Consider the following 20071-nt stretch of genomic DNA (forward strand, 5'->3'; position numbering starts at 1 on the left):
TTTGTCATCTCGTTCTCAGGTTGGTTCGCTGTTGTCACATTTTTCTGTTTGCTAGGCGTCGAATATGAGGCGCCCAGTGCAGGTACGCTCAGTAACCATTTGCCAGGTTCGCGCAAAGTGGCAAGGAAATGAGGCAGCCTCCATGCCAACATGCGAAGCCATCGCCTTGTCGCTAACATATGTTCCCCATGTCGTCTGGATCATCATTTACTTCTACAGAGAGCTCTTTGAGCATGCGCGATACGCTTCCATTTCATGCTGCTCGTACAATATTCATGTGAACATGAAAGACATGCTCGGACCGGCGTACGCTATTATGTCGAATGACCCTTTATTACCTTGACACTGGGGTTCTTGTTTTTGACGCACACAGTGCTTCCGAAGGCCGTCAATGGTGCCCCTTATGGCGCTCCTTATGGTGCTGCTTTGTTTTTGTGATACTCTCTTTCACGAAGTGTCGAGCCCTCAGCTTGACATTCGGAACAAGGAACCAGGTTACACTCTTCCTCTGATCAAATTGTCAATAGCTGTTAGATTTATGCGTATTGCGTTTGTCGAGACATTCACTCCTGCAGCCCATACGCTAGATCACTGCATAGCAATGCTAGAGCTGGATAGGGTCAAAAATATTTCCCGCGAAACCATCAGTCTTCTGCAAGAGGCGAATCAGGCGATCCCTTTCTGTCATGGCTCGAAACGTATAATTCGCAGGCGACAGCAACGTTCCGGATGTGACAATTATTTTCGCCTTTGTGTTACTCTATGTCCTTCAAACAGTAAACGAGCGGGCTTCCATTAGTTGCGTAAACGTATCATAGGCAGTCATGGACATGCTTCTCCTTTAATAACGTGGCAGTGACCATAAGTGGGATGTGAGGATGTACTGGGTGGTACCCTGGAGGATGTAAGGATATGCGGGAAAACAGGGAGCACGCCTTGAGCCCAGGTAGATTACACTTACACGTGTACAGACGATATGGCAGTACGCCAGAGATGAGGAGGAAAGCTCTAAACGGCAACGTACAGGGTGGCACGGAAATAAAGCATACACACAAACCAGAACTTTGACATCAATAAGCAGCCAACTTGGTGGCATACGGTAAGAATTGCCATATCAAAGGTGATCATGCGGGTGTTGAGAGAATCGTTGGCGTAGCGTCGGCGACGGAGCTACGTGGTATCTCTGTACTAGCAGCGACAGTACGAGCTCTTCGTCGGCGACGTCTGCAAGAACAAAAAGTCACTGTTTGTCGACAACAGTCAAAGCTAATCCATGAAGACGAACCTTGGGAACATAGGGCCTCTTGGCATCGGACGTTCGTCGAGATCAAGGGAGATATTAGTGGCAGCTTGTATGCCCTATTGGACGGATATAAGCAATATAATTCATCTTCGAGCCTTGATGTACGAACCTCGATCCACTCAATGACAGAGGCCACGTCTTGAGCCTGCAGAAGGAATTGTTCGCCTTCCACACGGACCCTGATTACGTTCTTCCGCTTCAGGTAGTCGCTCGCTAGACCGCTCTCTGCGTGTTGAAGCGTGTACGCGCGCAGAAGATCTTTTGGCGACGGCTCTACAACGCTCTTCGCCGAGTTTGGCTGTGAATAATCGGAGGAAGGAGAAAGTAACCGCGAGCGAGAAAAAATGGATGAGCTGTCGGTGGCGGAGGGAGATGAATTAGAAGTAGAAACGCGAGAAGGCGTAGTGGAGGCATAACTCGAGCGCGCCGGCGCAACGTCAACCGACGCCCGGGGTACCACCGATATCATCGAATGGTCGTCTGTTCGCAGGGGATCCATACTCGCACGGGGACGCGGTAAATCGACGTTACTGGACCGACTGCTCGTTGACAATGTCGAACGATTGCTTGTTGAACTCGTCCGCGCAGTCGCTGTCGCGCCCGAATTCTTGAAGTGACTTGATCGCGAAGGATGAAGCAAATTGGTAATATGTAGTTTCGAGCGTGAAGGCGGTGGTGGTAGTGGAGGCGGGGGGTGCACTAGAGGTGGGCTATTCTCAGGTATCGGCGTTGAGGGCGTGTCGTCAGGATTATCGGCCTTTCGTGGTCTTTCCGTCTGACTCTCCGCCTCGGTGGTCCGACCTCGTACCGCACTTACCCTGATGCCAGGCTGCGCTGCGGCTGCCGGATGTGAGACGGTAATGTCGCCCACGCCGACCTTCTTCTCCCACCATTCCTCAATGGCACTCACACCAGCTGCACCAGGCGGGCACTTGTACACTTTGAAGGCAGTGCCTTCAAGCACACAGAGCACTCGGCGCCATTTCCTATCTTTCGCCTGGATGCCCGGCGCGGTGAACTCTAGCTTGCGGGGCATGACAACCGCAAGGTGGATTGAGTTCGAGTAAGAAGGGAGACGCTCCTTGCCTTCCTCGTCGCGCGGTTGTATTGCCGGACCACGTCGAGGATGGAAAGACGGATAAGGAGGTGGGTTAGATGACATCTTGTACGTGGGTAGTGAACGTTGTCGCCGAAGAGTAGGAGACGCGGGGGACTCGTCTTCTTCTGGTTCGACCTGCACGCTAGGAGCACCACTCGCATCTTCGTCGACAAGGGGTGGGCCTGGTGGCAGCTTGCTTCTCCGCCGTTGCATAACAGAGTCGGCCCCAATTATCGGTGATGCCAGCTTGTCCTTGCCCTTCGTCGAAAGAAGATCGACCATGCTACGGGATCCGAACTGATATAGGCCAGGCCTTGGAGACCCATTCGGCATTGGTATGATCTGTGGTCCATTCCCCACCACAGGGGTGCGGAGGGATGGCGTGTTAATGTAGTCGGAGGGGCGGGGTGTGCGTGTAGGAGAAGAGCTGCGCTCCGAGTCGCGGTCTGATTTCTTGGATGAGAAATAGTCGGATGCGACAGAGGAGGGACCAGGGCGGGTGAGAGCAGCGGGCAGGCCGCTGTAGGCTCGCGGCGTAAGGTAAACACTCGCCCGGTTAGGCCTCTCGGTGACTTCCGTCGACACGCCCAAATGCGAGTCGATCTGACGCTGCTCGGCAGACCTGGGGACACGTGACGCAGGCGACGTCATATCGGCCGACTCGTCGGCGTCATCCTCGTCGCTCGCCCCAGCGTCGGGCTCTCGTATTCCCGGGCTCGCGTCGTCGTACCCCTCGTCCTCGTCCTCGTCCTCCTCCAGGAGTCCATCTCCTTCTTGATCACCTTCCCGCTCTGTCTCGCTCGGGCCACGCATGGGCAACGCGGGGATACTCCGCAGCGGTGCTTGCTCACGAACAGGCGGCGTAGGCGTGATCGACGGAAGAGTGGGCAGATTGAGGATAGGCATCGGTGGATGGCGCGTAATAATCGACGGCGTCAACCGCGCAGCCCCCTTGGCGGTGTAGCTCGCCATCATAGGAGGCGGGAGCGTCGCGAGACGCGGGGCGAGGTCGCGTTTGCCGGACAAGCCTGGCGACACTTCACTAGAAGAACTCCATAGCGAGCTAGCAGGACCAAATCCGCTCGTGTCCAGTGTCAACGTCGGCGGCGAGGCTCTGCTTGCCAAAGCGGTTGGATCTGGCCCGTCGTCACTCGGGTCCACGATGATTGGCGGCACGGGCACGACGGCCAAGCTTTCATCGTCGTCCTCCGCAGCAGGAATAGGCAAGTTGACATTGGGAGCTGAAGGCACGGGGTCGGCCTCCAGATCGGGAACCGCAGCGCCTTTCCCGCGGCCGCTGGAAAATCCATCCCTTGGCTGTATCGACCCTATCTGCTCCACGAGATCCTGCGAGCGAGCACGAGACAAAGGCGGCGTACTATCTGAAACGCTTCGCAAATGTAGTACTGGGGTAGAGTCTGCTAGGGGTGAAGTGACGTTGGCTGGCAACCCTTCTGTCATCGACCTCCCGACTCGCAACCAGTTTCTCGATTCGGGTGCGGTCTCTGAGGAATAGCGAACAGGGGACTCTCCTCTGTTGACACGCAATGTAGCGTGTTGGTTATTCAGCATTGCAAAATCCTTCGAGCCAAGGTCCATGGAACGTGCGCCGCGTTCGCATACCTCCAACTGTTTGCTGTCGCTGTTCTTGCGTTTGGGTGTGCGAATGTTAGATACTTTCTTGAGGAAATGGCTTGTGCGAATCTGCTTCGTATTTGTGAGAAGCCAAGCATGAACCCAGACAAAGCACTTGCCAGGAAGTGGGAAGCTCTCACATTTGCAGCAGACTGGTCCCGGTGAGGGTCCTGGAGCATTGTTCCCGTACGGCCCGCCGACATTCAGAATTCGATGCGACGTCAGTGTTTGGAGCTCAGATAGCAAAGAACTGGGTGAGTTGGGTGAGTCTGGGACGGGGGACGCAGGCGAATGTTTTGTGCAGAGAACGACGAGGAAGATGTGACGGGTTTCGACATGGAGTCCAGCCGCAGCTGGTCAATCACAACTGACGAAGGGGTGTTGTGCCGGGTGGAGACCAAACTCGGATTGGATTACAATCCTCACATTGGCGCACAGACGGATGCGGACGCCTATGTTTAGCCGGCGCCTCTCCAAGGCTGTCCGCCACCAGTTTCCCTCCATGGCCGAGAACAAAAGTCACTCCGCCACAGGGGAGGACACCTCGGGCATCAAGTGAACCAGAGCTCTGACAGGTATGAGCCCGTCCGCAGTCAAATAAAGACGAGTTTCTGACCTTAAGGTACTTATGCGACCCGCGACGCAATTATCTCATCTGTTTGAGAAGGGGAGACGGAATGACCAGTTCCGCTTGAGCATGGGATACAGTACATACAAAAATTTCAGTTAAAATCTCTTAGCCACCCCTCAATCCCTTCCCACACTTTATTTATTACTACCTTGTCCCACCACCCCATTTGCAGCACGTCGTGTACCCCATCCTCCACCCAGACCGTGCGCACGCTCACTCCGTCGCGCTCCATCGCACCCACTAACCTCATGACCTCCCTTTCTAGCCGCTCGGCATCTCCCAGTACGACGCACGTCTTGGGGAAGTCGCTGAATAGACTTAGTCCACGCGGCGATGCAATAATGGGCCTTGCCAGGCTCGTCGGACTCCGCTCCAGCTCCGGCCCAGCGTCGACCATGGGTGTCATCGGCACCGGCGTCGCTGGTGCAGATACCATCGTGCGCAGATTCTCTCGCGCAATGGTGTCCATCTGCCGAATCGTCAAGAACTGTACGCTCTCGGCGAACGCGTCCCCGTAGAATGCGCGTAGAACGCGTCCAGACGCCGGACTCACGTACGGACTGTGCATCGTTTCGATCGAGTTGTGACCCAGAAACGTCCGCTGTAGCAACGCGCGCGGTTCCGGCGTGTCCACCAGGTAATCCGTGCTTGCGTGGGGCCGCGGTATATATGACGAAGGCGCTTCTGGAAATGCGTGCGCTGCAAGAATGGTCAGCTCCGGTCCAACAGCAACAAACCTTCATATACTCACATGGATCGCAAGACGGCGAGAGTAATAAGAGGCCGTCTGGTAGTGGAAGTACGCCCTCGTCCCTAATCCATCGCGCCAGCGCCAGCACCAGATTGCCGCCTGCACTGTCGCCGATCAATATAATCTTGCACTGCATGGTCTGTGCCGCTTGTGTAACGTGTTTCTTTATCTTCGTGTTCTCTTCATCGTGTCTCATAGCTTCGGGTATATCGTTGGGACTCAAGAAGTCCCACTCTGTGGGATCCTCACTCTTCGTCCCTGGTATTTGCGGATCGGTATCAGATGTAGAATCTAGGGGATGACGTTGATGCTGGCGAACGATGTGTGCATACACCGCAGCAGCATCCTGAACCGCGGCAGGAAAAGGCGCATGTTGCAGTAATCGATATTCTACGCCTAACATATGTCAATTCCAGCGTAAAGCCGTGAGGCTGGCATTGGGCATTTACCGTAAACTTTCGTCAGGGTGTTGTCCTTTATACAGGTCGTCAGCAGAAATGCCAGTAAATGTATTGGATTACTCACTCGGATTAGCCGGCGCGGAATTTTGGACGTCCCGGCTTTCTCGTGTGCAGACATGTGACAGTACCCGCCGCCATGCAAGAAGATGCCAATGAGAGGCACCTCACCGGCTGCGGCTTCAATATCGAGGGGATCGTTCAAGGCGACATCAGAGCTCTTCGATGGCCCACGCGCTGGCAGAAGTTGACTTATTAGCGCGCTGTCTCGACCTTCCCTCTGCCCAAACCGATACAAGCTGATACAGCAAAAACATTCCTTAGATCCGCAAACATTGTCTGTCCTACTTTGACGCGATGACGAGCGAAATTCGATCTTCGGGCGCGTCACATCGAATGCACGATACGCGCACAGGCCACGCCAAAAGGTGCACGATTGATGGCATCTTCCAGCCGAGGCACCAATCACAAAAAGAATACGGGGAAGATGTGCATACCTTCAGGATCGTGTTTGGGCCAGACAAAGACGCCCACTCTCTTGTGGGGAACATGCTTGTCTGCAATAATCCCGGTGCACAGCTCGACAGGGAGCGGGTCTATCCACTCAAACCTCGTTTCCTGGAGTGTCCTATTGTCACAGGCCGCCTCGGGATTCCGCGTGCCCCAAGTGACGCCAGCGACTTCGGTCACCTTGTATATGCGCCGGGTAAAGTTGACGGTCACTATCTGCTTGAGCGACCAGGATGGCCTCGGACGGTATCTTCTAGGTAGAAGAGCATAGTAGAGGACCCAGAAGGGTATCATGAGAAGCGTGGTAATAAGCCGTTGGGCGACGTAGATGGCCTTGAGCGGTTGGCGGGCAAATGGCATGTCGCCCTGGTATCTGTACGGTTGCTGGTAGTACAGACCCATGGTGAACTCTCGTCGCTGTTGCGGACAGAGAGTGAGGGGTATAATTGAAGGGGCGGGCTGAGCAGGAAGATGGGTCCATGGCTGCAGCACCCCGCAGTAGAAAAACAAAAATCTTCCCCTGGCGCCGTCAATTTGCCACTAGCTCCGCGTGACGTCACGCAGTCGGCGGGCCGCTGTCCAGTGCCTCCCGCCGCTCAGCCATCCTTGCTATCATGGTTACTCCGAGTCTCATGATAATACACCACCCGCAATTGGCTACTATTCCGTAATGAATTCAACATGGCATGGGGTCTTAGATTATTCACACTGTGCGTACAATCATTCCAAGGAAGCCCGAGACTCTCCACAACTCCACTGGTTGAGCGTGCTTACAATTTCGCATGCGTTCTACGCTTGAGTCGAATGGGCACATCCTTCACCGCGAGAGTGAAGACGAATTTCACATCGAGGATTCTGCTGCGCCATTGCTCCACAGTTTCCCCCTTGGTAAGCAAAGGCTCGACTTACCCAATCGCGTAGGCACATTGTTAGAAAGGCAACAGCTTCCGTGGTGGCGAATTTGCGTCCAATACAACTGCGTGGGCCTGTATATCAGGTCGTCGTTAGATCTCCCGCTCATATTGCGCGGCACAAACCACTTGCCATAGCTGAACCCCGCCAATGGGCCGGTAATGTCCTTGCTTTCCCAGCGCGTGGGAACGAAAATTTCTGGTTTCTTATAGTATTTAGGATGGTTCGCTGTTAGATGCATTTAGCGAGGATACAGTCGTTCGCTGCCACCGTATGTTGCCAATACCTACCCATGCCTAAATTATCAACATAAACCTATCGAAATGTTGAATTTTTGCATATCAGATTTGCTCGACAGTGTCTAACATACCACTATTCCCTGCGGAATCGGGATTATAATGTCTCTTCCAGATCCGAAGGGGCTAGGAACGACCAGCTTCGTGTCTTCTGTGGCCTGACGAGCCATCACACAGACTACGGGGAACATGCGATTTGCTTCATAGAATGCGTCCAGTACTTTATCGAGCCTGTGATAGTCGTCTGCTTTCGGTGGCACAGGAAGTCATTTTGAGTGTATGTATCACAGTCAACTTACTGGATCGTTTTCCACTCTGATGACATCAATTATTTGTTGATAGATAGCATCTTGTATTTCAGGATGCACAGCCAGAAGGGCAAACGTCGCGGCTATCACGTTTCCGCTCGACTGCATCATCATTTTCCTATGGTGTTTGAATTCACTGCTGGGGATTTACCAGCTTACCTGATGTCCCGCTAATAGCATGACAAACACATTTGATATCTACCAGGAGCTCCAAACCTCGCCTCGCGCACAGCGTCATTGAACACTTACCAGTTCATCGTCACTTAGTGTCAGCTTCTCAGCGTGGTGCTTGTTAGTCTCATTTGACCAAACTAGCAGGCTCAGTATATCGCGATTTTTCCCGTCGTACATCAAGGTTCCTTGGGTTCTGACGTCTTCTCTGCGTTCATCTATTTTCGCTCTCATGTACTGATCCAATAGATGATATGCATCCTGTGCCTTACGCAAACTGATTGTATGTCAGAAAATTTAATGTGGCAACGAAAGGAACTAACGATTTAATCGGCAGCCTCATTAGCCACCTGGGTAGAAACCAAGAAGACGAATTGATTGCCAAGCATTGGATGGCACATATCGCTACTGCTTCCACGCGTCATATCGGACCAGGAAGTCTTCAATCCAAAACCACATGTGGCAAGAACAAGAAAGCAAAGCTGTAAAAAGGGTATACATAAACTCTCAGTTATTACTTGTGGCAGAAGGTGGACCTTGAGAGTGAAAGACGGGACAATGGATATATCAACAGCCTCGCGGTCGGCCCAGTCTTCATGGTCTAACATATCATGATATAACCGCACTGTTTGATCCCATACTAGTGTGTACCTACACTCATCATCAATATCCGTTGGCCAAGGATTATAATACATATTTGACCAACTTACAGTTCATTATTGAAGGCAGGGCCTAAGATTTTCCTATGTCTTCGCCATACTCCCTTCTCTGCAGTGACTAGATTGGTTCCCTATTGACTATTTTCTGATATTTAGATATGGATGGATAGGGTGAGATACCACTCACTTGATATGCGGCGCGAAGACTTTCGTCCAAGGAGAATCAGCACCTGCTGCGATCACCTGTCGGGCGACGTCGAGGTTTGCCGTGTAGAATTGCAGGTCATCATAGATAAAAGGGATGATCGAGATGGTATCTGTGCCAAACTGTTCATAGATTTACCAAGCACAATCAAAAATCAATATTACAGGCTCAATATCCGAATCGTGCGTCAACAAACGAGTCTGAGAACTCACAGTCGAAGAAACGTCTTCTCCAAAACCAGATTAATCCCGAACTGAAAGGATTAAACACACATAGGAATGACAATGGTGGAAATACGCATTTCATTCCGGGCAAATGACCAACGATCTAGCGACGATTAATCAGCTGGGCATGCTTCAGACAGGACAATACATAAGCGTTGAATAGCTATGGCACCCACACTTACCCGTAACCCATTTAGATACTTGACGACTCTCGATATAACAAAGAGTGTAACCGCCGTGACCACTACTTCGGCCCAACCATGATGCAAGATCGCAACCATGTTGGGTTCAAATACACAGTGGCTCTAATTAAGCATAGTTAGCTTGTTCCCAAGCGAATCAAGCCACTCGCCTTGAAATTCTTTCTTAATCTGCAGCGATGAGTCAAGCAGACGGTGGAAATGGCGCGTAGTGCAGTATTTATACCACCCATATAGCCGCTGGTACACTCATTAGATGAGATCAGGCTTGATCGGGCACTACCATGTCTCACCGAAAACGTTATACGCACGAACGTCGAATTGCTGGCCGAAGTGCTCGCAACCCATGTGCGGAAGATCTTCAAAATTGTAAGGAGACGCGATTCACGGACACTGTGCGCTATTCGCATGGATGGTTTGCTTCTAAGAATTGGGAGAAATATAAATCGCATGCTAACATCATCCATATGACACGCACATGTCTATTCGTTCCCCGGTGCAGCAATGCAATAAATCGTCAGACGTCGCACATAAAATGTGATGGATCACATGGCCCAGTAATAGTTTGATATTTGTAGTGGTCTTCAAACTCGAAGACCATGAGATCCCTGAGCAAGATATTGAGCGACCGCTATAACACAACAAGCGAGCAGTGATGCCTTGACACTACCGAGGAAGTGATATTTCCCCAGCCGAGGATATTTGTGGAAGGGGAGGCTCACCTTATTCAGCTGGCATCTTTCCGATGCCTTCCCATTGCGGCAGGGAAACAGTCATGTTTTTTTTGTGTGAAAACTCACTAGGTGTTCTACTGGATCACGACCCGATCACAACTGACAAATGCGTGCTGCATATGTCGACTTCGGTGACCGCTGATATGTGAGTAGGCATCAAGTAATCTTCTTAAGCCGTTCCAACCACAGTCCAAATATTGGCCACGCTAGTGCAGCTCGTGTAGAGGGGTCATGGAACAGTCGGCGGCCAAGCCCAAAAGACAAAAACAAATGGGCTGATCCTGAGTTCAAAGATATAATGTGAAATAGGGTATTCAAAATTAAGACAGGGCTAATAGTGATTAAAAGAAGAGGAGCGTCAGGTGGATCACCAATCATCAAATCCTAGTCGTCCATTGTCAAGTCGATCACGTCCGCATCTACATCGATGACTGGATGTCCCGGAGATGGTCCCACGTCCATGGCCGCATAGCCTACCGACGACTCTCTCTTGGTACTTTCTGCGCGCAACATCGCCTGTTGAACCCGATTTCTATGTCAGCCACCAGATACAACGCAAGGAAGGGCTTGCCTCTATCTCAGCAGTATCGGCCTCTGATGGATCACGACTCACAGGTAACTCTGTTTCTGCTTTCGCATACCGGGAACGCGAGTGCGGCGCCGAGGCTACCGAAACCCTATCAACATAGCCTCGTGGCACGTCTTGACGGGCGAGAATTGGCAGATCGCGAGGAATTATGCCTTGGGCTTGCAAAAGAGCTAATAGAACATCCCTCTAAGGTGCACAGTGTCACTCGGGCTTATAGCAGACTCACCTCTTGGTCGGTAGTGGAAGATAAAACGTATATAAGGATGCTTGGGGTTGTCGAGGTATTTATACTGAGGATAGGCTGAAGAAGAATGCGGCGCACATCTAATTGCCTCTCCCAACCTTGTTATATACATTCGGGTTGAGTAGAATGCTCTATATGGTTTGCAGTCAGCGACTTACGAGACACAGTGTGTTCCTGCCTTCTTACTTCGCTCGTGGATTGGCGTATGCGCGGGAACAGGATGCTTCCGGTGATGATGCTTGGGAGGTCGGCGCGAAATTCTGACGCGACAGACTTTGACCTCGATAATGCCCAGATTGTCAATGCTTGGGTCGTCCGGACTGGCGATCTCATCGTTATCTTCAAGTCACGGTCATAGCATGATATTAGAGACTCGTTACCTTGTTCTCGTGATAGTATTTACTCACCAGTGAGGGTAAGAGGGGTGAATTGAAAGGGCTGCCTCACATCTGTGTTCGTCCGGATACCCCAGCGGGATCCTTTCTTCTCAGGTGGCGTCCGGGAGCATCCCATACAATGCCCATCCATGTAGCAGTCGGCAGACGCGATCATGCTTAGATGATTCTTCCAGTGTACTGAGAAACTCTGGGGGTGTAGGATAGCTGATAGGCGCACAACTAGAACGAGGAGAACGAGTGGCGGCTGACCTTCCCAGCTTCGCTTGCGATGTAGCAGGAGACAGTGTAATCATCCACGATGCGGAAAGCGTATTCCTCGATGGGGACACCATCGCAGTGTATAATTGTCTCCCAGCGTTTGAAATACATGGCAGAGGAGAAGGGTGGATGCGGTGTACAGCGAGACGCGAGATGAGACTCGGAGTGGTTGCCACGGTCTGCCAGCCACCGCGATTGAATACTGAGATCTACAGTCAGGCTCGGCGCACGTGGCTCAAAGCCCCGCAACGTCACGGTCCACCCCGCATCACATTGCCAACAGACGCGCACGCGCCTCTCTCGAACCCGCGTCGCATATCACTTACCTGAGTTCAGGATTGCGCCAATATAACATACTCTGCCACCTCGACGGACATATGTTGCACTATCAGTTCCGCATATCCATCTCCTGCGATGGCAAGGACCTTCCTGAGTATGCGGTGCAAGTAGAAGACGAAAAGACTATCTCATGTTACATCCCAAGTGAGGCTGGGAAGGTACGTTTGCGCTCCCACATTTCCACAACTTGAACTTGAAGCCATCTTCGCGACAGGAATTCGTGGTCCGCTGGCACGATTTACATGCTCGAAGCTCTCACAACGTGGCTTGCATCATGGATGGACGCAGAATGGGAATTTCCACTTGCTATCCGGGCAAAAAAGGTGAACGGTGGGGTATTCGCACTTCCGCAACCTTGAGGAAGCCCTATCAGTTTACGGCGCTTGTGACAACGGGCATGTAATTTCCTTTCTGAAGTGGCGTTTGTCGATCCACTCATGAAGAGTTTACATCAGATGATGATAGTGTCCCTGGACAATCAGGCTGCGATGACAGACTGGGTACCATTGAAGTAAAACTAATCCGGGTTATGCTAGGTAAGAAGGAGAAGAAGGAGTTCTCAGCACAGCAGCACCAGCCAGATGTAGGCCCAGTGCATGAAAAAAGCAAAAAGGCCGGAGCGCATTGCGTATCGTACGCATTTATTCTGCATTTCTAGTCAATGTGAGGAGCTAATTTCAAGTCCACGGACAGTCTCGGATCGTCCCGTCATTGTGAGAACTTCTCCTATCGTCATCAGCAGGAAATACTGGATCCGCCGAGAAGTTTTTCTGCTCGGTTCATATTTCGCTACAGGTCGAGAGGTGAGTACGGAATGGTAAGTCCGCGAAGGCATTACTTACTCTCTTACGTGTGCAAGATATTTTACAGGCGCAGGGTATCATGCCACTAGATTCTCATGAGCCCAGTGAACCCGTACCTAAGGGCAAGATCAGAAAACGTGCCGCGAAAACGTCGCAACGTATCACAGATGGCAAGAGTAGTCGCAAACGTCTCAGAAGTGATGTCCCACAACCCCCTATTCCTGGAGATGTCAAGCCGACAATTCACCAATTATCCGCGCTTCAGAACGCCCTGGCTGCGACGCAAGAGCAGTTACAGAAGATCCAAAAAGACATAGACGCGATTACAAGTGGCGGAGGAGGCTCTTCCATTGCTCTCAAGCAGAAACTTGGTCCTTCAAAAATGGTCTTGAAGCGTGTGCTGGACAAAAATGTTATAGATCTTACACTAGACGATTAGGAGCACCATACGAGGAATATCCTATTTATACGCTTGGTTCGTACATTAGTCTATATCTTCCTTGGCCTCGTCTTCACCAACATCATCGTCGTCTTCTACAGGCTCAATGACAACGCACCAGAAGACCCTCCCCCATGGCTGGCCTCCTGAACGCTCAATGTCATTGATACGCTGACAGCAGACAAATCGCACAGGCTGCCCATCCCAGTATTTCATCATGTCAATTGTGATCCCCCCAGGTAGACGCAAGCAGACCCCGTGCGCACTGAAGCGTAGGTAATCGTGGCAAAAATCGGCGGTTATAAGATCCTAGTACATTACCATGAGCATTGAAGAAAATGAGCTTTCAGTCATGAAAACCGACCTCTGGACCGAATACGACATCCTTCCGGTGTGCTGCGTTGCAAAAATACGAGCGTCGATCTTTCAGGAGTTCCTTCGACTTGGCCCCATTCTTGTCCATCAGAGCCAGCTGGGAGATATCATTTTCGATGGGGACGTCGGGGGGAAATGCAGGTGGCTTTGTCTCGCTCTCAAGCCGCCGATGTTGCAGGTATGGCATGGTGGCTATGAGCGGGGAGAGTGCCCAAGGTCTAGTATTCGATGTGAGGTCCTGCTCGAGAGTGGGATCTACACAACTAGGATAGATATTAGATGGTGAAATAGAATTTGACTCTAATACAAGCGCACTTCATAAACTTGAGCGCAGCACCGAAGCCCCAAGGGAGTTTGAGTGGCCTTTCGAACGTGTTGCCGAATAGGATCTCGTCCGCAGAATACGGCCGCAAGAACCTGCCTGCAATGTATCGTTGAACACCACGATGCTCAGGCTGCTCATTCAAACAAAAGACATACCTTGGACCTGGATACTCCACGTCACCGTGGTCCGCTTCTTGAAATACGGACTGTCCCCCACGACCCCATCCGCGTCAGCAAAGCCCTTCACGTACACAGCAACCTTTCCCTCGAACGCATCGCTGTGGATGTCTACCGGGACGTCCGAATTGGCAGATATAGGGACGACCTCCTCAATAGACGGTCCAGCGAGAACCCGTAAGCGCGGCATAGAACCCAATTGACACTGTGCTTGTGGATGCGAGCTAACAGATGAAGTCGTCGAAGCGAGAAAAGGAGAGAGAAAGAGGGAGTAGCCCAGCTACTATGAGGCGGGAAGAAATAGGTGGTTGAATCTAGAAAGGAGACGCAGTGCACGCACATGGCGGTGACAGATGCGGCAATGGAGCACTCGCCGCTGCGCCGCCGCGACGCCAGTCAAATTCGGCTCTTCCCGAGCAATGTCGGATTGCTAAATCAGGGCATCGCCGAATGCCCTATCTTGCGGCAATTGCATAACGAGCATATTCCAGGCAGGGGACATGAAAGCGATCATGAGATGACTATTAGACAACAGTGGGAATATCTCAGATATAGAAGCCTAATGAAATCAATAAATAACAAGTGTCGAAGAAGACTGTCGTCAATTTCGTGTATACCGCCCATGGCGTGCGTCAGAATCCCTGTGCCCATGACTTCAAAAGGGCATGCAAAAAGACATCAGTACAATAGGGCATATTTAAAATAGAAGGTGTAAAGTAAAGGACTCCAACAACCTAGGAGATAGCGAAGAATTGCACAAACCCACATGCATGTGAAATGAACGAGCAACACCCGCACCAGAAAGCAAAACCACCCAGCGTCCCGAAAAATGCATCATGATAAAGCTCATGATGACAACCAGCGTCCATGCCGAAGAGTCCGTCCACAAGTACAGCGTCATTCTCGCGTCGTCACAACCACGCCCCACCCGACGCGAGCACTGCCACACCCGCACTGAACAACGCCCACCCGAGCACTCTGTCCACATCCGCACCCACAGCGCGCAGTGCACTGCTGGTCACTGCGGTTTCAATCTCCTGCACGAACCCGTTCCCGCAGGCCGCATTCGTGATAACTGCTGCGCTCTCGTACGTCGCCTGGAGCGCAGTCAAGTTTTGCCCCTGCTCCAAGTACTCGGCCATAGTGTCTTGCATACACAGCGAACAGGTCGGCATAGAGTTATTTGGAAGCCCAATCGCGAGCGGGAGGGTATAGTAGTCCGTGTCCGCCACCTGTGGACTCGCAACGGCGTCGATGTAGCAGTACGTGTTGGATGTGTTGTTTGGCAGGCACGCGACACTCCGCATGAGCGAATATGCTTGTAGGCCTGTGGTTTGCATTGCAGTCTATCAGCACCATGCTGAAAAAAAGTGGAACACATTGGCTGGGATGGGACAGAGACTTACCAGTAAGGGTGCTCATTACTAATTCGTTCTGAGCCGATAAATCCGATGCGCACGCGGTCTGCAATTCTTCGGCGAACCAGCCCATGTTCTCTGTACATTGCTCCACGCCGAGATCGGTGTTGCAAGTTCCCCATACCATCGTATTGAGAAGTGTGATATTTTTCTGTGCCTGCTTGATGCGGGTCAGCCCCACACGCAAAATAAAGCATAAATCAGTCGTCAATCCTTCGCTCAGGCACCGCGCGACACAAACGGAGATCGAGCAAGAAAGATGGGCAGGGCAGAAGCCAGACGGCTCCCGAAGCAACGCAGCCGAAATGACTTTCGGCATTCATTAGGGCTACATGTCATGTCCCTGACAGCGACCCTGTCAACGATCAGATGCCTTTATACTGGCCAACCTCTGGCTCCAGCAGGATGGAGAATGACCAGTGACCACCCATCAAGTGGTCCTTGATTAGGTTGAGAGTTTGCCAAATTCATGACGCACAATATTGCCTCGACAACGATAGCAGATGACAAATGACAAAGCGTATGATACAATGGTAGTGGACACAAACCTCGAGAAATTCTTCGGAACTTTGGAAGAGTAACGAAAAAGGCCGGCACTCCCGGAACGGTTCCGCTTGCGTCATGTTCTCGAAAAAGACCTGACAACTTTCTGTCGAAAAGGTCTGTGGGAGTGCTGTAAAGGGCTGCGGGAACGGAGTCGGCAGGACGGGAGCCGTCGGAATACTGGGGACAGAAGAGCTGGCATCACCTGTGGAAGATGGCGTTGATGAAGATGCTGATGTGGAGGGCGACGACGATGTCGGCGTTGGTAATGACGATGTATTTTGAAACGATATGACGGTGGATGTCGCACCCGATTCCTGCCCTCGTTTACTATGTCGGCCATGCCTGGGGGACTGTCCGTTGAGCAGGGACATTGCTAGATTCTGCCAGCCCGGAGGATAAGAGTCCGGGGACAGTACATCAAGCACAGCAGGATGGGATAGATAGCGAGTTGAAAGCGTGATGATTATAAGGACGAGCGGAATAAGGAGGACGGTCCATCTGGTATGTCGTGCTGTACGCCGCTTCCGCAAGACTCTGCGGAGATGCTCTTCCTGGAGCAAGAGGGGGCTAGGCGGAGAAACCGTGATTGAGGGGAGGGTGAGGGGGGAGGGTGAAGAAGACCGCGAGGACGGAGGGGAGGGTGAAGATGAAGGGATGAGGCGATCGCTCGAGGAGCCGTGGACGTGGGCTGGGGGGCGATGCGAGCGGGAGGTGCGGATCGGGACGGGCGACGCGGGAGGAGTGAACATGGAAGGGGGGGAACAGTGAAGCCTGTCGGATAATAAGGACGGGCTTGTGGCTGGGAGAGAACGAGTGTAATCTTAAATGAGTGAACGTGTACGGGGTGGTCCGTTGATGTAGATCCCTAGCGGGCGCCTTGAAAAGGAGGGTTAGTTTGGTGATTCAGACCAGTAGATGTGGCGGGGCCTGCGACACGCGGGAGTAGAATATGGACGTGATATGGGTGATGGAGGGGCGAAAGATGGGACAACAGAGAAGGGGGATATACTCACGAATGCTGGAAGAGATGGCAGTGACTACAACTAGGGCGCACACCGACGGCATAAGAAGACGGTCAGCGCGAGGTGCGTGCCTGCGAGCGAGAAAGCCCTGGGAGGAAAAGTTGCAGCCACTCCGGACTCAGGGACACCTGCCTGATCGAGAGCATCCAGCCGGGTCGAGACCCCTCCATCCCCCGCGCCTGCCCAATGCATTCTCCGAGCTTGCGCACACACACAGTTTCAGAATTGGATGGCTGTGCGTAGTATGGCACCCACAGAGGCTCATACACTGCACAGTCTCTCTCTGGTAGCTCGCACCGCAGGAAACATGAGTACGGTTGGACCGGGTGGTGGCCCTGCAGTGGCTGGGGCGTGCGTGCAGCGTCACAAGAATGCCACCCGTGCGTGCCTGGTCACAGATCACGAGACCGTGATCTTCCCGCCGGCGCCATACCGTCACGGACCACAGCCCCGACCCGGAGTCGTGTCCGAGTCCCTCAGCGGACAATCCATTTGCACCCTTACATATGAGCTACCATGCATCTGCCTGCCTCGGATTTAGTTTTACGCGCTGCGTGATTATTCTTGGCGTAGCAGCGCTCACATATTGCCACAGTTATGTTGCTAGCTACTCCCCATCATACGTCTCACATCGCATTCACGCGCTGACCGCAAGATGTTTCACTAGGCCCGAGGGCCTCCATTTTGCTCTCGGATCAGCTTGAAGTCTAAATATCGATGTGCTGAGTCCTCACAGCCTCTTGGGTTTCTCGCCTCAAGTACATAGTAAGTATGTACGTGTCGCCCAGAGCTGCGTAGTTGCCAAGTAGATCAGTCCCAGAGACTCAGACAGCTCCGTATGGATACTGCAGGTTTCAATGGCGTGTCTGACGGTCGATTGGGCGCAATGTCTCTACGTCTCGGGAACGTCATGACTAGAACCAATCTCACCCTTCGAGGTAGCATTTGTAGACAGTGAGGCAGTACACGCCGCTTGTCTTTCACCTTCACTCACTAATAGACAACTTACATACGTCAGCGGCTGCTCACTATACTATAAGCACTTGACAGCATGCCAATATTCATACACTTGTGTGGTTTATCCACGACTGGTGTCTACTGATCAATTCTGCGATAATGTCTTCTTCAATCTCCTTACTTGGGGGAGCATTGGTATCTATCCGGATCCACGTCTCGACAAATCCCTCTGCATCATCCGATTGGGCGGCACGAGAGGCATGCGCGGGTGCTACAAAGACAACACGATGCTTGCGGTGATGCAAATCGTTGCCGATTACAACTTGATGCCCATATCGTGCTAACGCAGTACGAGCCTTGGGGACAAGCAGCGAAGGGTCCGTTTCGAGCTTGAGGCATGGGAGCATCAGTCTGTTGGCAGCAGTGCGATCGGTTGAAGGAAATTCTCACCTTGAAGGAGACGATGAAGGCTTGGCCCTGGGTCCATTCAGAGACAAGAGGCTTGAGGATCTTTGGTACCTGATCCATCTCAATGTGCAGACTTCCTTTGCCTGACTGTATCTTGTGCTCTGACTATGGAACAATAACTTTTAACTATCCGCACCACGAGTGCAATCTGCAGATTTGCACTCACAAGCTTCTGTCGGGGGAGGAAAAAGTCGCTTACTGCGGCAGCGAGATAATACAACGCATTTCGACCCAACACCGACAGCTCCTGGCTCACTGCGCGGAGGAGCCAAAGGTAATCGTTGACTGTCACGAATGTCAGCGTATGCAGTGTCCCCGCCTTGTGAACCGCCTTGTAGGCCGCCAAGACCTCCACGAGCTGCGTGCGTTCCGAGAGCTTTACGCTGATGTGCGGCCCTACGCGCTGTGGCTCGCTACCGACTCCGTCCAGCTTTGTCTCCGTCTCTGCACCGGTCTGCTCCATCTCCAGGAAGTCAAGGAACGGGTGAGTGGAGTGCGAGTAGTGACGGCTGAACGGCTGCAGACTGAACTGCCGGTGCATGAATATGACGGCGTAGCCTGCTTTGAGAAAGTACTCGGCGGAGGTCGCGCCACGAGTTCCTTCACAACAGCGAAAGTCAACACAGAACGGCAGCGGAAGAAGCGAAAGAGCGCGTACCGGCACTGAAGTTGTCGAGGAAGCGGACGCTGCAATGCACAGACATGATAAGGCGATGGGCATGGCAGACGGGCGGTGGCTATGCTCACACGTTGAGCTCGAGTGGGACAGTGGTCCCGCCGCTCTATGAGGATACCGTCTGCTCCAGCCATGGGGGCAATGTAGAAACAAAGAGGCTCACTGTGACAAGGACGACCTTCCTCCCCGCTCGTGCGTGCCTTTCTACGAACTCGCGGACCTTGTGTACATCCTCCTCGAGAAAAGAAGGTGCGGGTTGCGTTGCAAAGTAGCTCTCCGCGGAAAATGTCGTTGATTCGGACATGCTTGCAAGTCGCTGGCGATATGTGGAATCTGGAAATCGTGGATTCCCAAAGAAGGCCTGCGGCGGCAGCACTCGTGCTGGAAGACAAACTCGGCAGTCTCGACTGCAGATGGGGTCACTAGTCTAGCAGTACAGCCCGCTTTCCGCGACGAGTGTCGAACGATGGGGATGAAGTTGGGCTGTGTATGCGAGAAAATGAGATTTGATCGACTTCATTGCGAGTCCAAGTCACTCGTGCGATCGTGGACGTTGTCGTCTGCGACCATGATCGACTCGATTCCGCGGAACTCTCACAATGACATTCGTCTCGGTTTCGTCTAACGGTCTATCGCTACCAGCCTGAAACGGTGCTCTACCGCAGATCCACGAAGTTCTAGCCAATACTCTATTAAGATCTCGTCGTCGTCATGAGCTGACTCAGACATGCATGTGCCCTTGTGAGTGCAGGGAGCTTGAACCTGGCTCACCGCCCTCTTTTGTCGAACCATATCGCCGGAAACGGTTATGGTCTGATCACAATGTTGAGATATCCGCAGTCCGCACGGGCATTGTCGCGCTTAAGAAATTTGACTCTCTCTAGGTATCGTTGCATCGACTTTCTTACCCAGTGAGACTGTTAATGCATTCGTACTGGGTGT

The 20071-nt window shown here is 52.3% G+C and overlaps 7 protein-coding genes across 7 annotated transcripts; 1 reads left to right on the forward strand and 6 right to left on the reverse strand.

Annotated features, from left to right (window-relative positions):
• Window positions 1–1124: 1124 nt before the first annotated feature.
• On the reverse strand, window positions 1125–4240 carry FIBRA_00211 (uncharacterized protein; the record flags this gene model as incomplete). The annotated part of the gene is made up of 4 exons (XM_012322110.1): window positions 1125–1224; window positions 1286–1359; window positions 1413–4106; window positions 4178–4240. 4 exons carry the CDS (start codon window positions 4238–4240, stop codon window positions 1125–1127), a joined length of 2931 nt encoding a protein of 976 aa, XP_012177500.1.
• A 519-nt stretch (window positions 4241–4759) lies between these two features.
• Window positions 4760–6747, reverse strand: FIBRA_00212 (uncharacterized protein; the record flags this gene model as incomplete). Its single annotated transcript, XM_012322111.1, has 5 exons — window positions 4760–5367; window positions 5420–5815; window positions 5869–5893; window positions 5945–6114; window positions 6375–6747. The coding sequence occupies 5 exons, from the start codon at window positions 6745–6747 to the stop codon at window positions 4760–4762; spliced, it is 1572 nt and encodes a 523-aa protein (XP_012177501.1).
• Window positions 6748–10480: 3733 nt separating this feature from the next.
• FIBRA_00213 (uncharacterized protein) lies at window positions 10481–11696 on the reverse strand (the record flags this gene model as incomplete). Its single annotated transcript, XM_012322112.1, has 6 exons — window positions 10481–10612; window positions 10710–10855; window positions 10912–11027; window positions 11088–11268; window positions 11337–11514; window positions 11577–11696. 6 exons carry the CDS (start codon window positions 11694–11696, stop codon window positions 10481–10483), a joined length of 873 nt encoding a protein of 290 aa, XP_012177502.1.
• A 757-nt stretch (window positions 11697–12453) lies between these two features.
• FIBRA_00214 (uncharacterized protein) lies at window positions 12454–13166 on the forward strand (the record flags this gene model as incomplete). The annotated part of the gene is made up of 3 exons (XM_012322113.1): window positions 12454–12557; window positions 12607–12727; window positions 12795–13166. The coding sequence occupies 3 exons, from the start codon at window positions 12454–12456 to the stop codon at window positions 13164–13166; spliced, it is 597 nt and encodes a 198-aa protein (XP_012177503.1).
• Window positions 13167–13211: 45 nt separating this feature from the next.
• Window positions 13212–14232, reverse strand: FIBRA_00215 (uncharacterized protein; the record flags this gene model as incomplete). The annotated part of the gene is made up of 4 exons (XM_012322114.1): window positions 13212–13475; window positions 13531–13804; window positions 13857–13962; window positions 14022–14232. The coding sequence occupies 4 exons, from the start codon at window positions 14230–14232 to the stop codon at window positions 13212–13214; spliced, it is 855 nt and encodes a 284-aa protein (XP_012177504.1).
• Window positions 14233–14953: 721 nt separating this feature from the next.
• On the reverse strand, window positions 14954–16755 carry FIBRA_00216 (uncharacterized protein; the record flags this gene model as incomplete). Its single annotated transcript, XM_012322115.1, has 3 exons — window positions 14954–15369; window positions 15449–15617; window positions 16009–16755. The coding sequence occupies 3 exons, from the start codon at window positions 16753–16755 to the stop codon at window positions 14954–14956; spliced, it is 1332 nt and encodes a 443-aa protein (XP_012177505.1).
• A 1334-nt stretch (window positions 16756–18089) lies between these two features.
• FIBRA_00217 (uncharacterized protein) lies at window positions 18090–19433 on the reverse strand (the record flags this gene model as incomplete). Its single annotated transcript, XM_012322116.1, has 6 exons — window positions 18090–18374; window positions 18436–18558; window positions 18620–19053; window positions 19112–19140; window positions 19201–19235; window positions 19293–19433. The coding sequence occupies 6 exons, from the start codon at window positions 19431–19433 to the stop codon at window positions 18090–18092; spliced, it is 1047 nt and encodes a 348-aa protein (XP_012177506.1).
• Window positions 19434–20071: the final 638 nt, after the last annotated feature.

The sequence above is a fragment of the Fibroporia radiculosa genome (assembly GCF_000313525.1).
Source record: "Fibroporia radiculosa TFFH 294 genomic supercontigs, scaffold66, whole genome shotgun sequence".
In the NCBI taxonomy this organism is placed as follows: domain Eukaryota; kingdom Fungi; phylum Basidiomycota; class Agaricomycetes; order Polyporales; family Fibroporiaceae; genus Fibroporia; species Fibroporia radiculosa.